The sequence below is a fragment of the Procambarus clarkii genome, chromosome 57 (genome assembly GCF_040958095.1).
Source record: "Procambarus clarkii isolate CNS0578487 chromosome 57, FALCON_Pclarkii_2.0, whole genome shotgun sequence".
Taxonomy (NCBI): Eukaryota; Metazoa; Arthropoda; class Malacostraca; order Decapoda; family Cambaridae; genus Procambarus; species Procambarus clarkii.
In genome coordinates, this window is record NC_091206.1 from 17,154,530 (window position 1) to 17,169,933 (window position 15,404).

A 15,404-nucleotide genomic window follows, 5' to 3' on the forward strand; every position below is an offset into this window, starting at 1 on the left:
GAACAGTGCCTCATCACCATCATCCCTACACTATCATCCGTTAAAACAGGGGAAAAAGGAGAAGTTGGAGGAGAAGCAAGAGCATCATCACCATCCAGCGTCTCCACGTTCTCTCTCACTCCAAGCATCCCCTCCCCCACCAACCTACCAATCCCCCTCCCCCTCCAAGATCCTCCTCCACCCCTCACCTGAGGCAGAGTGAGAGCACGGAGGATGCAGGCTGGCCAGTGCGCCCTCAGCTTCGGTCGGTGGTGGGTGTTCGTCGCTCCGTCTCTCGCCACGGACGTTGGGCTCGGTCCTGTTGAGTCCGGCGCTACGTTGCTGACTGTCGCTATGACGTGCCTGGGACGCAGTCCCTTCACGACGCGAGTGCCTGTGGCGAAGGATCGCCAGTGCTGACGATGGGGAGTGCTTCATGCCAACAACTAGGATTTATTATATAAATTTGAACCATCGATTTACAATGGGAAATATAAGATACAACACAGATGAATAATATATTAATCACATTAAAGTTAATAAGACAAATATGTCTGAGGGATAAATTGACCAATAAGTAGATAAATAAAGTCTTTCCTCCCCCCCCTAGTAAAGCAAATAATCAGGCAAGAAAGAGCAAAACAACTGGGGGGAAATAAAAGAACTAATTAGACTTTCCAGTGGGCCGGCCGGGCTAGTCTCAACCCCAACTCAAACGTCCAATTAAAACTTGGCAAAAGGCAAATACCATGAACAAGTGACTCTGGGTGTCTGGTGAGACGCTGGCAGGTGTTGTAGATGCTGGCTAGAAGGATGAGTTGTGAGGGATAGAGGTTAGATAACGGGTGTGATGTATCCTCAACTTGTACTGGACACGCTAAGAGCGTTCATCCCCGTCTACCTCGTCTTATTCTGTCAACCAGCATGGACGGCAGATGACAGTAAGTTGATGATCTTGTTCTAGCGTATGTGATTTGGTTTTTTAAAGTTGTATGTGTGTATGTGATTGTTCTTAAGGGTTGGGCTTCATTCTGGTTTGGAGAAGATTTCGATTACAGCCGTCAAGTTCCGTTCTTCATGGCTAGAATGTTATGTTATTTATAATATATGTGTATATATATATATATATATATATATATATATATATATATATATATATATATATATATATATATATATATATATATATATATATATATATATATATATATATATATATATATATATATATACCCGCAAATTTTAACGCACACACATACACAAGCACACCCATCCACCCACACAAACACACACACACACACCTACACACACACACACACACACCTACACACAAACACACACACACCTACACACACACACACGTTTCTCTACACATACACACACATACATAAAGTTCTACATACACACCCACACTGGAGATCATTTTCCCAGTTAAAGACTGTCGATATATTTTAGATAACAAAAACAAAACAAAAATCAATGCAACTGAGAATCCTCTACACAGTTGAGAAACACGTTTGCTCGAATGACTGTTCTTAACTGTCGCTCTTATTGTTCATCGCGCCTCACCTAAAGTCTGGATCCTGCCCTTGAGCGGACTCGAAACTTTTTTGTGCAATTTAAACCTTTTGTAGTGAATGGGGGGTACGGGTGGGGTAGGAGGGGGGTGGAAAGGAGGAGGAAGGCTGCTCGTGGAGGGGGTACATTGGTAAGGGAAGGGAAGGGAAGGGAGTGGATGGAAATGGAAAAGAAGGATGATTGGAGGAGGAAAGGACATTATGGGAGGTAGTGGGGATGAATAATTAAGAATAGAAGAAAAGGCTAGGGAGTAATCGGTGGGAAAGGGAAGGAAGGAAAGAGAAGTGTAGGATGGTAGAAGGGATGGTAGGAGGGATGGTAGGAGGGACAGGAAGGATGGCATAGGTAGGGAAAGAGGAGTTAAATCTTGCATAGATTTCCCTACAGTTTCATACTCAACAATTATCTCGTGTTACTTGTAAAAGGAGTCACTGATAATAGAGAGGCATGTATAGTCCCAGGGAAGGAAATAGATGCTATTGACGTTCCAAATCAGCAACAGCTGCTTTTGACAATTCACATTTTGGAATAGGTGCTCCTGATGCTTTAAATAAAATAAAAGATGATTTTGTCTTTGGAGATCAGGCAACATATATTTTTGACGATCCAGATCAGCGAAGATGTCCCTAGACTTCCAAGATCAGGGAACGGGTAATTACAACGCTTCAGATAAGGGAACAATTGTTTTGGGTGTAGCAGGTCAAGGAAAAGATGTCTTTGGCATTTCAGACCAAAGGAACAGGTGATTATTGTTTCGTGCCAGGAAACAAGTCTTCATTTACGAAAACGCTCATATATATATATATATATATATATATATATATATATATATATATATATATATATATATATATATATATATATATATATATATATATATATATATATATATATATATATATGAGTGAATACATACCACTTAAGATTGGATGTGTGAAGAGCCTAAGCCTCGCATAAGAGAAGAATAAATTACATTCGAGGAAACCATTTTGGACCTCATTTATACACTCTGATATTGTCTTCTTCTGCCCTCACTTTGATATATGTTGTATTGTAGAAAGTTAAATGGTTACAACATTGATTAGTTATAAAACAGGAATACCAAATTATTTTTATTTCAAGTTGTATATTTCATTGAACTCATCGGAGGATTCAGTTGGAATTTTCCCTTTGTATCCCTACGCTGATACGCTGGGTACGGAAATTGACTGGTAGAGGGTCTCTCGCTGGTCTAATGAGTCTTCAAGCCAGATTTCTGAGAAAAAACTCTTGACTCTTTCAGCCAAGATATCTCAGATCTACTTGGGACAAATTTGTGCCAATAGTCAAATTACTTGTAGCTATTGAACTGTTTCCATATGGATGGCAAAGACACCTTCTTTACCAGCAGCAGGAGGAGCATAGGTGTTTGTAAAAGTTAGATAGAAAAGAAAAAAGTTTGATGCCAAATGCATGGCAGTCCTCAATTGGCAGAGTGTAATCGCATATGGTCGACAAGCAGGAATAACATAGTTACAAAACATTAGAAAACGAGACTCTCTCTCTGCTGGAGACTGGCCAGGCTAGGTTCCGTTTAATGATATTGTTGACATCTTAAGCCTCGCGAAAAAAATTAATTAACTATAATTTTGATATTTATTTTTAGAGCTGAGCTTAATTAGGAAATCGAAAAACAGGACAACTTTCCTAGGCATTAAAGCATTAGCTCTCCCCTTGTCTTAGAGAGTAGGGGGAGCTGCACGTCAAGAAGTAGCTTTGATTTCTTGCTCGCCCCGCCAAGGAAAATATGATACGCGACATGTCATTAGTGCGAAATCTTATATAGTAAATGGAGGAATGACGTGACTGAGGCGTGTAAAATTGCTCCTGACCAAAGGCTGAATGGCAGTCGGTCAGGAAACTCCGTGTGGCTGGTTGGCTGGCTGATTGACTGGCTAGCTGGTTGGCTGGCTGGCTGGTTGGCTGGTTGGCTGGCTGGCTGGTTGGCTGGTTGGCTGGCTGGCTGGTTGGCTGGTTTTCTGGCTGGCTAGTTGACTGGCTGGCTGGCTGGCTGGCTGGCTGGTTGGCTAGCTGGCTGGCTGGTTGGCTAGCTTGCTGGCTGGATGGCTAGCTTGCTGGCTGGCTGGCTGGCTGGCTGGTTACCTCCTTTTATTGGCATTACCATCACATGAACCCCAACACTCAAGTGTTAATAATCAGCTATTTATAATCATATTTGTTTTTACTTATTTAAATTATTGCGAACTACGAATAATTTATTTATATTCCAATAGTTCCAATAACTCTTCATCGCCTGATTATGAGTATAGTTGATGGTACTCCACTGTGGAGAGTGTTCGAGCTGTAACCCAGCCAGTTGCTGGCACAACCCAACAGTGATTAACCGTTTGACCCAGCGACGGGCACGCGACCCATTGATCCACGTTATCGTTGTATAACTAATGTATTGGTATTGTAATGTCATGCTTACTAAGAATAAATCTTACTAAAAGCGCATATATAATGTATTTTCAGGGACTAGTCAGCATACGCCTAGATCTCTTGTTGATAGCTTCGACTTTCGAAATTGTCGACTTTCACCATAAACATCAGTGATTTCAGCTGTGGTGTCGATTCCAGCAGGTCTGAGTTCAATTCCTGATTGTCCAAATAGCTGGGCACCGTTCCCTCCCAGGTCCTTGTCCTTTTATACCTTCCAAATGCAATACAGTCATACTTGCTTAACGCTTTCTCCTAATATTTACCATATACTACCTCACTGTTAAAATGAAAGTAACATGAAGGGGTCCAACAGGTTATGGGAAATTAATCCTCTGGCTCTCTTGCCCCCTATTAGTGGAGTCAGCATTTGTATCTGGTACATGGATTTTGGGAAGCGATATTATCAATAATTACCATCGGGATATTAAAATAGTGTCGTAAATCTTGGAGAACAAAGAATGAGTAGAGGAAACAGTGAGAATAAAGTAAGGGGGAGGGAAACACAATCGAGAGAGAGAGACAGTGGCACTGAAGGTAATAGACAGTAGAGTGAAGCGCACCCAGCGATTCTTGGGCGTCTGTCTAAACCCAAGATTCTTTGACTTAGACAGCAGTAGAAGTTAACAAAATCATAGCTGTCTCGTCTCTCTAAATGCAAGACAACGGGGTTTCTCATACATGTTTCTTGTGGATATCAGTCATATCCCATCACTCATTACTCGTCTGTGGTATAAATAATTTATTTTAATCCCCCTCTCTCAGTGTCAAGGGGGTCTAGTCACTTTGACGAGTTGGTACAGCGACGACCTTACGTCTTGCAGGTCAGCGCTCGATCCCCCGATGGTTCACTGGGTAGGGTGTCATATATAAGCATATATAAGGGTGTCATTCACTCATATATAAGAGCCCAATCCTCATATCCTTTCCAAAGGCTATGTTGTCCTCCTGATTTAATGCTTTGTATTGATAATTACCTTATCTTACATCGTATTTAGAACATGTTCACAAAATAGATATATATCAACTCTTGTCTATTAACCAAGTGACAATTATGCTCCGAAAATAGTTTCAACTTCACCCTCAACATAATATTATCGCTTCATCGTGAAATTAGATCGAATGTAATAGAGAAACAACACAAAAAGTCACACGCTGTAAAATATTTATGGGACTTGTCATTCTTTTATAGAAAAACACATTAAAACCCCAGTAGGAAGGGAAGAGGATGTTCGACATTTCTGGAGAAGTCTTTTGTCTTAATTCTGTTTCTTGTTGACGTGCGGCCTTTCAATATCATGAAAAGTGTACACACTGCGCTCTCTCTCTCTCTCTCTCTCTCTCTCTCTCTCTCTCTCTCTCTCTCTCTCTCTCTCTCTCTCTCTCTCTCTCTCTCTCTCTCTCTCTCTCTCTCTCTCTCTCTCTCTCTCTCTCTCTCTCTCTCTCTCTCTCTCTCTCTCTCTCGTCTAGAGCGACAGTCTCGCTTCATGCAGGTCGTTCTACAATCCCTGACTGTAGGAATGATTGGGCACCATTCCTTCCCCCTGTCCCATCCCAAATCGTTATCCTGACCTCTTCCAAGTGCTATATAGTCGTAATGACTTGGTGCTTTCTCCTGATAATTCCCTCCCTCCCTTTCCTGGAAGACGGAAGGGAGAACAAGGACCATCTGGGAGGGAAGGAGGGAAGGAAGGAATCACGGACCATCTGGGAGGGAAAACTGACCTGCAAGAAGCGAAGTGGTCGCTGTACCGAGCAATACAAGTCGATATGGCCCCAGGCACCGAGAAATATCATCCATTAAAAGAGATTATCTATAATTGCCTCACAGAGATAGATACTAGTCCGCTGCACAGATAGCAATTTCCTTGCCAAGACTGATAAGTTGGAGACTGTAACTTCAATTAGGAAAAGTGAAAAGCTGGTACAAAGCGAACGAGAGGCCCTGTAAAAGCCGAGCAACGAAGTCTCGATATATTTTGTTAGCAAGGAAAACATTAATAAAAATAATGAACATCGTTGGTAAAATAATCTAGTTCTAATATATTACAAAGATCAGCACTTTTCCATTTCATTTCATTTTTAGAGATATAATAAAAAGAGAAACATAACAAAATAAATATATTATTTTAACTGTAAACTATCAACAACATATCAAAGAAGATATCAAGAAAATCCAGGATGATTTTACGATTATGTGATGTACATATATTTTATATAGGTTATCTTGAGGTTATCTTGAGATGATTTCGGGGCTTTAGTGTCCCCGCGGCCCGGTCCTCGACCAAGCCTCCACCCCCAGGAAGCAGCCCGTGACAGCTGAGTAACTCCCAGGTACCTATTTTACTGCTAGGTAACAGGGGCATAGGGTGAAAGAAACTCTGCCCATTGTTTCTCGCCGGCGCCCGGGATCGAACCCGGGTCCACAGGATCACAAGTCCAGTGTGCTGTCCGCTCGGCCGACCGGCTCCCACTAGGAATTCTAGCACTAGGAATTCTAGCACTAGAAACATCTGATTTTAAAGAAGAACAAAAAGAATAATTAGTCTTGGTTACTTTTAAATTTAAGGAGGAGAAAATGCATTATTCAATTTTAGAAATGGCATGGAAGTGTTTTTCTCTCTATTTCTAGAGTGAACACTTTTGCAAAGTTCAACAAACAAACACTTTTCAAGAAATGTTAAACAAGGGGTCCTGACGGCTGAGTTATCTTGAGAGGTTATCTTGAGATGATTTCAGGGCTCTTTAGTGTCCCCGCGGCCCGGTCCTCGACCAGGCCTCCACCCCCAGGATGCAGCCCGTGACAGCTGACTAATACCCAGGTACCTATTTTACTGCTGGGTAACAGGGGCATAGGGTGAAAGAAACTCTGCCCATTGTTTCTCGCCGGCGCCTGGGATCGAACCTAGGACCACAGGATCGCAAGTCCAGCGTGCTGTCCGCTTGGCCTACGGGGAGTCGGTCGGCCGAGAGAGTGGACAGCGCTCAGGATTCGTAATCCTAAGGTTCCGTGTTCGATCCCCGGCGGAGGAGAAAACAAATGAGCAGAGTTTCTTTTACCTTGATGCATCTGTTCACCTAGCAGTAAATAGGTATATGGGAGCTAGACAGCTGCTACGGGCTGCTTCCTGGGGTGTGTGTAAAAAAATGAGGCCTGGTCGAGGACCGGGCCGCGGGGATGCTATAAACCCCGAAACCATCTCAAGATAATCTCAAGATAACCTCAAGATAACCAGGAACATATTCTAATAAATTGTCTGTACATCGTACTAGGTATAAGAGATTGCTGAATACATATGTAGGATTCTTAAAAGACCTGATACATAAAAGCAACCAAGAATAATCCAGTAAAATAAGAAATAAAGATACGATTCACATACCAAGAATAATAATAATAGTGCCAATAGGGATTAGAAAAGATGGCAGAAGGACAGAGAAATTGCACAAACATTAATAGATAAAGTTATTTCAAACTACGACGTCGTAATATAAGTAAACAACTCCTGGCACTTCCTAGGTATTCACTGTTCCCTAAATTAGGGAAATAACAGTTTCCAGAAGATCATGTTTCCTACTAATGAACAAACTTAGCCATACATAACCAGCAAAACAGTCACACAATAACACAATCCACAACCTCACCTCACCTCAATCTCAATCTCACTCAATAACAATCTATTTTGCTTCATGACCCAGTCTCCTAGACGAGGTCAATGCCATTATATTGCTCACACAATTTTCCTACGACTCATAACAATCCTCTTCACTAACTAGGACCAGTGAATATGACCGAAACTGTGCTATATTATTCCAAGATAGCAGAAGCAATAATCATACAAGTAAACCTTCCCCAATTAAACAATTATACAAAAACAGGGATATATATAGACGACAAAATGTTTAGGAATTGGAAAGTGGACGAGAAGCAATCCGGTCTTACCCCACTCACGTGGGGAAGATGATAAAGATTCCAATCCTCATATATTCGATTACATAAATTAAGCATATGAGGAGTAATGCTCAACATGCAAAGCCATGCAATAACAATAACTAGGAGTAAATTATCCTGCTGCAATATTAGATTATAAGACCAAGTAATATCAATTTAAAGTTAATCTAACAACTCTATTATTAGAAATGCAATTTTAAAGCCTTACATGATATACAAGGTAAGATAAGCAAATACTACAATAAAATTGTTATGGAGGTGTATGTCTGGAGGTGTATGTCTGGTGGTGTATGTCTGGAGGTGTATGTCTGGTGGTGTATGTCTGGTGGTGTATGTCTGGAGGTGTATGTCTGGAGGTGTATGTCTGGTGGTGTATGTCTGGAGGTGTATGTCTGGAGGTGTATGCGTGAAGATGTATGCCTGGAGGTGTATGCCTGGAGGTGTATGCTTGGAGCTGTATATCTGGAGGTGTATGCCTGGAGGTGTATGCGTGGAGGTGTATGCTTGGAGCTGTATGCCTGGAGGTGTATGCCTGGAGGTACATGCCTGGAGGTGTATGCCTGGAGGTGTATGCCTGAAGATGTATGCCTGAAGGTGTATGCCTGAAGATGTATGCCTGAAGATGTATGCCCCTGAAGGTGCATGCCTGAAGGTGCATGCCTGAAGGTGTATGCCTGATGGTGCATGCCTGAAGGTGTATGCCTGGAGGTGTAACTAAAACATTTAACTCGGTTATAAACGAGTGTTTTCTCGTTCATAACCTGTAATAATATTTTATAATTAACCAGAACTAACAAGAGTGTAGCGTCTTGCAGTGAACTAGACAAAGGATCTCTACGAGCCAGTTAATACTTAAATCCACCCAAACACTTTCATTTACACCACAGAATGTTGATAAAACATTATTTCCCTTATTATTATTTAAAATTGGAACCAGCAAATGCCACATTGTCAAATAATTTGTTAGAGATTTGATCCAAAGTTACGTTAAGCAACGAGCAATTGCATGCAATACTTTTTTTTCAAGTTGTGATGCAGTTTTACAAAATAATTAAAATAGATATATTTTACATTTCAATCATACTCTTATTTGGAGCCAGCAAACGAGACGTCTGCACTAATTGTTTTTAAATTAGTATAGTTACCGATATTCAGTTTTTTTTTACTTTAAACACTTTTATTGTTTCGAGTTTTGTGACTGATAACAAATTATGTGACTGTTAATATATTTCGAGGACAATCTCTATGAAAGGTTAACCTGAGTTTCTCGGTTCTAAATTGCGAGATGTTTGACTTTTACTGCCGTGCGTAACACAGAAGCACGAAGAAATCCGGTGGCTGTGTGGATAGAACGCTGGACACGGAATCCTGTGGCCCGGGTTCGATTCCCGGCGCCGGCGAGAAACAAAAATGGGCAAAGTTTCTTTCATCCTAATGCGTCTGTTACCTAGCAATAAATAGGTACCTGGGAGTTAGACAGTGGTTACGGGCTGCTTCCTGTGTGGGGGGGAAGATAGTTAGTAGTTAGTGACAGTTGAGAGACGGGCTGTATGAGCAAAGCTCAACCCCCGTAAGCACAACTAGGTGAATACAACTAAGTGAATACACGACAGAGTACGAAATGTGGACGCTGAGTGCGACGGAGGGTACATAACGACTGGGGAAGCAAGCTAGAAAAGTAACGAAACAGTGAAAGTGGTGGATGAAACGTGTCTCGTCAAACAATAGAGGAACAAGGACTCTTAAGAGGACAGTCGCCTCTTAAGGACTCTAGATATACTCATTGTCAAGTACCTTCAAGACGTCGCACGTCAACACCTCACACGTCAACACGTCACACGACTCTCCAGTGGAAAACTCAAGTGAAATACGAGCACCATTCCTGCCGGTGGCTCTTATTCACAGCCTTAAATAATTCAAGACAGCGATCTTGACAGGTGTGAGGAGGAAGCATATCTCAGGTGTAAAGTTATGCTTTCCTGCTAATTACTTGTATTTGTTAGGCTTTTATTGTTAATATCATTTTGTTTAGACACACGACTTCAAAGGGAAAATTATACTGAAACACACACACACACACACACACACACACACACACACACACACACACACACACACATGCACACACACACACATGAATGTGTGCAGAGATATACTCAATATATTGCTATATAAAAACATTACATTTACTGCAACAATAAGATCTAATCAGTCTGGATCTTAAAATGCATAATATTGTTCTAACGGGGAAAGGATACTTTAATCAATTGTTATATCAAAAAGGTTATCAATTGCTATTTTTTTATGACAGTCCCATTTCCATTAGGTTAATGTCATATTAAAATAATTTATCTTAGTCCATCGTTGTCGACAGAAAACGTAATACGCTTAGAACACGAACCCCGCACCTCCAAAAAAAAAAAAAAAAGGAAAAGTCCCGATCCTCCTTGGTTAATGACTTGAGGTTTCTTCAGTGTCTTGGGTTAAGTGTAACTGATGTTACAGGAAAAGTCTCTTAGAAAGTGATGAAACTCTAATAAGAAAGTATTAGAAAATGGGACGCTGGGGAAGCACTCTATGTGAAGGAACAGATAAATAATCTTATCCAAGTTTCCTTCTGGATTATTTCTCTCCATATGGCTGTCCTCTGTTGCTAATTACCAGTTAGGATCTAGCTAAAGTGTCAGTCTATCACGTGAAATGAAAGGATTTGGTGCCATGAGACAACCAGTTAGTATAATCTGCCAGGTAGTATCAGAACACTAGTTAGCATCTGATTAACAGCCAGAACCAGACTACCTTTTAGCATCAAACAGTTAGCAGGAGCCGGTCGGCCGAGCGGACAGTACACTGGACTTGTGATCCTTTGGTCCTGGGTTCGATCCCAGGCGCCGGCGAGAAACAATGGGAAGAGTTTCTTTCACGCTCTGCCCCTGTTACCTAGCAGTAAAATAGGTACCTGGATGTTAGTCAGCTGTAACGGGCTGCTTCATGGGGGTGGAGGCCTGGTCGAGGACCGGGCCGCGGGGACACTGAAGCCCCGAAATCATCTCAAGATAACCTCAAGATAAGATAGCAACTGACTAATAGAACCAGACTACCACATAGCATCAAATTATCATCTAGCATGTGACTAAAAGTTAGAACAAGGCTAGAACCAGTTAGCATGAAACTATCTAACTAACATAATTTTACTATCATTTAGCATTAGACGTTCAACTAGTATCAGCCTTTCAGCTACTATCAGACTTCAGATTGAAATAAACTGTTCACATGACCTGGAGCCAGATTCACGAAGCAGTTACGCAAGCACTTACGAACCTGTCCATCTTTTCTCAATCTTTGGCGGCTTTGTTTACAAATATTAAACAGTTAATGAACTCCGAAGCACCAGGAGGCTGTTAATAACAATAACAACAGTTGATTGGGAAGTTTGCATGTTTGAAAACTGTTTAATGTATGTAACCAAAGCCGTCAAAGATTGAGGAAAGATGTACATGTTCGTAAGTACATGCGTAACTGCTTCGTGACCCCTTTAGGTCGCTAATATGTACCGAAAATAACTTCTATGACTTTAAAATATTAGAATAAAACGAACTTCGAAATTGCCCTGTTTTTTTCCACTTGCAGCCTTCAATCGGACAAGATTGTTCATTTATGAAGCAAATTTCCGGGTTATATAATAATTGTCAGATCGAAGGATTGTTTCAAGCGTAGGTTAAACATATCAATAAATGAGTTTGAGTAGACAATAATGAGCAACAACCTCGTATAGACCAGGAGGAGCTCTTATTATGTTCTTCTTGTTTCATTATGTTATTTTTATGTTCTTATATTCATGTCAATTAAGGATATGAAAGTTGACACAGTCTGAACATTTAGTCACGTTACCACGTGACTTGAGGAGACGTTATTCTCCCTTTTTCTTGTGGTGTAGTAGATGGTAGATGAGAGAGAACTGGTAAAGAGGGGAGGAAGCTTTCGGGAATGGCTGTGTGGCCCAGAAACTTTTATCTTGTATGCAAAGTGAGATGCAATAGGTTCCACCTTCCCCATATCACTTATGACAAGAGATCCTTCTGGTTTGCTAAGTGGCGGTAAGCTACTTAATCTCTCTTTGTCAGTTTCACTCTTTCTTTTAATCTCTCTTTCTCTCTCTCTCTCTCTCTCTCTCTCTCTCTCTCTCTCTCTCTCTCTCTCTCTCTCTCTGTCCATTTCAAACTTTATATATATGTATATATATATATATATATATATATATATATATATATATATATATATATATATATATATATATATATATATATATATATATATATATATATATATATATGTATATGTATATAAAGTTTGAAATGGGGAGAGAGAGAGAGAGAGAGAGAGAGAGAGAGAGAGAGAGAGAGAGAGAGAGAGAGAGAGAGAGAGAGAGAGAGAGAGAGAGAGAGAGAGAGAGAGAGAGAGAGAGAGAGCAAAATGTTCTGAAAACTGTAGGTAACGAAAGGGAAACAATAAATAGTTTTCACATTATTATAAAATGCATTTTCCGAAATAGTGAAAATTCAAGAGAAATGAGGAGAAAGGGTTGGAAAAATTTTGGGGAGTTTTGTCATATGCTTGACTTCTGGACGGCTTAAGGCACATTCAGGCATGAGATCCCTCTCATCATTTTTCATCTCGGAAATCTGTACGAGACCAAAATCAAATAACTGACAAAAAAATCTAGAAAACATTGAAACCTTGTATCCTGCGCCTTTATGAAGAAAATTGTTGAGAATCTTGTCAATCTAGACGAAACATCTTGATCCTTCTTACTGCACTGCAATTATTATTATTAATATTCTTCTTCTTCTTCTTCTTCTTATTATTATTATTATTATTATTATTATTATTATTATTATTATTATTTATCACGATATAGTTAATGTTTCTTGTTTGTAGTATTCAAAGACAGTTATGTTCCGTTTTAATTGTATACACTGTAAATTAACATTAGGCCGAGTGGTTATAGTGCTAGACTGTCAGTGGGTATGGTTCTCTGGCGGCCCAGGTTCGAATCTTAGAGGGGTCATAGACTTTAGACTTGCATACAAATTTGGGGATAATTCAAGATTTGCGTACACACACACACACACACACACACACACACACACACACACACACACACACACACACACACACACACACACACACACACACACACACACACACACACGCGCGCACACACACACACCGGTTGGGGCGCAGGTAGCTGTGTGGACAGCACGCTGGCCACGTAATCCTGTGGCCCGGGTTCGATTCCCGGCGCCGGCGAGAAATAAAATGGGCAGAGTTTCTTTCACCCAAATTCCCCTGTTACTTAGCAGTAAATAGGTACCTGGGAGTTAGACAGCTGTTACGGGCTGCTTTCTGGTGTGTGTGTGTAGGGAAATTAGTTAGTAGTTAGTAACAGCAGACTGAGTGACAGTTGAGAGGCGGGACGAAAGGCAGAGCTCAACCCCCGCAAGCACAACTAGGTGAATACAACTAGGTGAATATACACACACACACACACTCACATACACAGAAAAAATTCAGATGTATGCCACCAGACTAGTCCCAGAACTGAGAGCTATGAGCTACAAAGAAAGGCTAAGGAAGCTAAACCTGACTTCCATGGAAGACAGACGAGTAAGGGGAGACATGATAACCACCTACACAATTCTCAAGGGAATTTACAGGGTGGACAAAGACAAACTCTTTAGCACGGGTGGAACACGAACAACGGGACACAGGTGGATACTTTAGTACCCAAATGAGCCACAGAGACATTAGAAAGAATTTCTTCAGTCTTAGAGTAGTTAACTAGTGAAATGAATTAAGCAGTGATGTCGTGGAGATTGTGTGTGTGTATGTGCGTGTATTCATCTAGTTGTATTCACCTAGTTGTCCTTGCGGGGGTTGAACCTTGCTCTATCGGTCCGCCTCTCAACTGTCAGTCAATCAACTGTTACTAACTACTAAGTTTATTTCTCCTCTCCCCCCCCCCACACACACACTAAGAAGCAGCCCGAAACAGCTATCTAACTCCCAGGTACCTATTTACTGCTAGGGGCATCAGGGTGAAAGAAACTCTGCCCATTATGTTTCTCGCCAGCGCCAGGAATCGAACCCGGGCCACAGGATTACGTGTACAGCGTGCTGTCCACACAGCCACCGGCGCCCTGTGTGTGTGTTTGTGTGTGTGTGTGTGTGTGTGTGTGTGTGTGTGTGTGTGTGTGTGTGTGTGTGTGTGTGTGTGTGTGTGTGTGTGTGTGTGTGTGTGTGTGTGTGTACTCACCTAGTTGTACTCACCTAGTTGAGCTTGTGGGTTCAGCTCTGGCTCTTTGGTCCCGCTTTTCGACAGTCAGTCAACTGATGTACAGGTTCCTGAGCCTATTGGGCTCTATCATATCTACACTTGAAACTGTGTATGGAGTCTGCCTGCACCGCATCACTTCCTAGTGCATTCCGTTTGTCAACCACTCTGGCACTAAACATTTTCTTTCTAATATCTCTGGTTCATTTGGGCACTCAATTTCCACCTGTGTTCCCTTGCACATGTGCCCCTTGTGTTAAATAGCCTGTCTTTATCTACCCTATTAAATCCTCTGAGACTCTTTTATGTGGTGATCATGTCCCCCCTAACTCCTCTGTCTCCCATTGACGTGAGGTTTAATTCCCGTAGTCTCTTCTCGTAGCTCATTCCCCCTCAGTTCGGGTTCTAGTCTGGTGGCCTTAGTCTGTGTGTGTGTGTGTTATATTTTTACACACACACACACACACACACACACACACACACACACACACACACACACACACACACACACACACACACACACATATATATATATATATATATATATATATATATATATATATATATATATATATATATATATATATATATATATATATATATTATCTTTTTATTAAACAACATTTAATACCTTAACATAGAAGTACCAAAGAGGCACTAATATCTTGCAATATTTTATATCTAAAACCAGTCCTGATAAAGTGTACTGTATGATCCAATGATGAAAACACCCGTCAAACTTTCCACGCTTGTAGAAAGTCATCTAACCACAAGCCAGTGATCACTAACTGTAACGATTCAAGTTTCCAACATTTCCAGCGTAGTGGCTGGAATGCAGCAGGTTTCAGGCTGAACATAATACCATACTGTTGCTCACGACTCAGGTTTGGGGCATCTTTTCACCACAGCTTTCTGCATCCATGGAACAATGAAGACTACTGTGAAATACGCCTAAATAGAACCCCCTCCCTCCCTCTCCTGCGCTGGAAACACTACAATTGAATAAGCGTCGCGTCGTTGGACTGCGCTGCAAGGCTTCCTTTGTTTCAAGTATTTTGTATTGTTTTCTCTCGGTGCTGTGAGAGG

The 15,404-nt window shown here is 41.1% G+C and overlaps 1 protein-coding gene across 1 annotated transcript in view; it reads left to right on the top strand.

Annotated features, from left to right (window-relative positions):
• Positions 1 to 240: 240 nt before the first annotated feature.
• Positions 241 to 15,404, top strand: part of LOC123744935 (nephrin-like) — a 425,786-nt gene continuing 410,622 nt past the window's right edge. Inside the window, exon 1 of the mRNA XM_069306333.1 lies at positions 241 to 920. Coding sequence (XP_069162434.1) covers positions 830 to 920 — 91 coding nt within the window. The 5' untranslated portion in view covers positions 241 to 829. The remainder of the gene's footprint in view (positions 921 to 15,404) is intronic.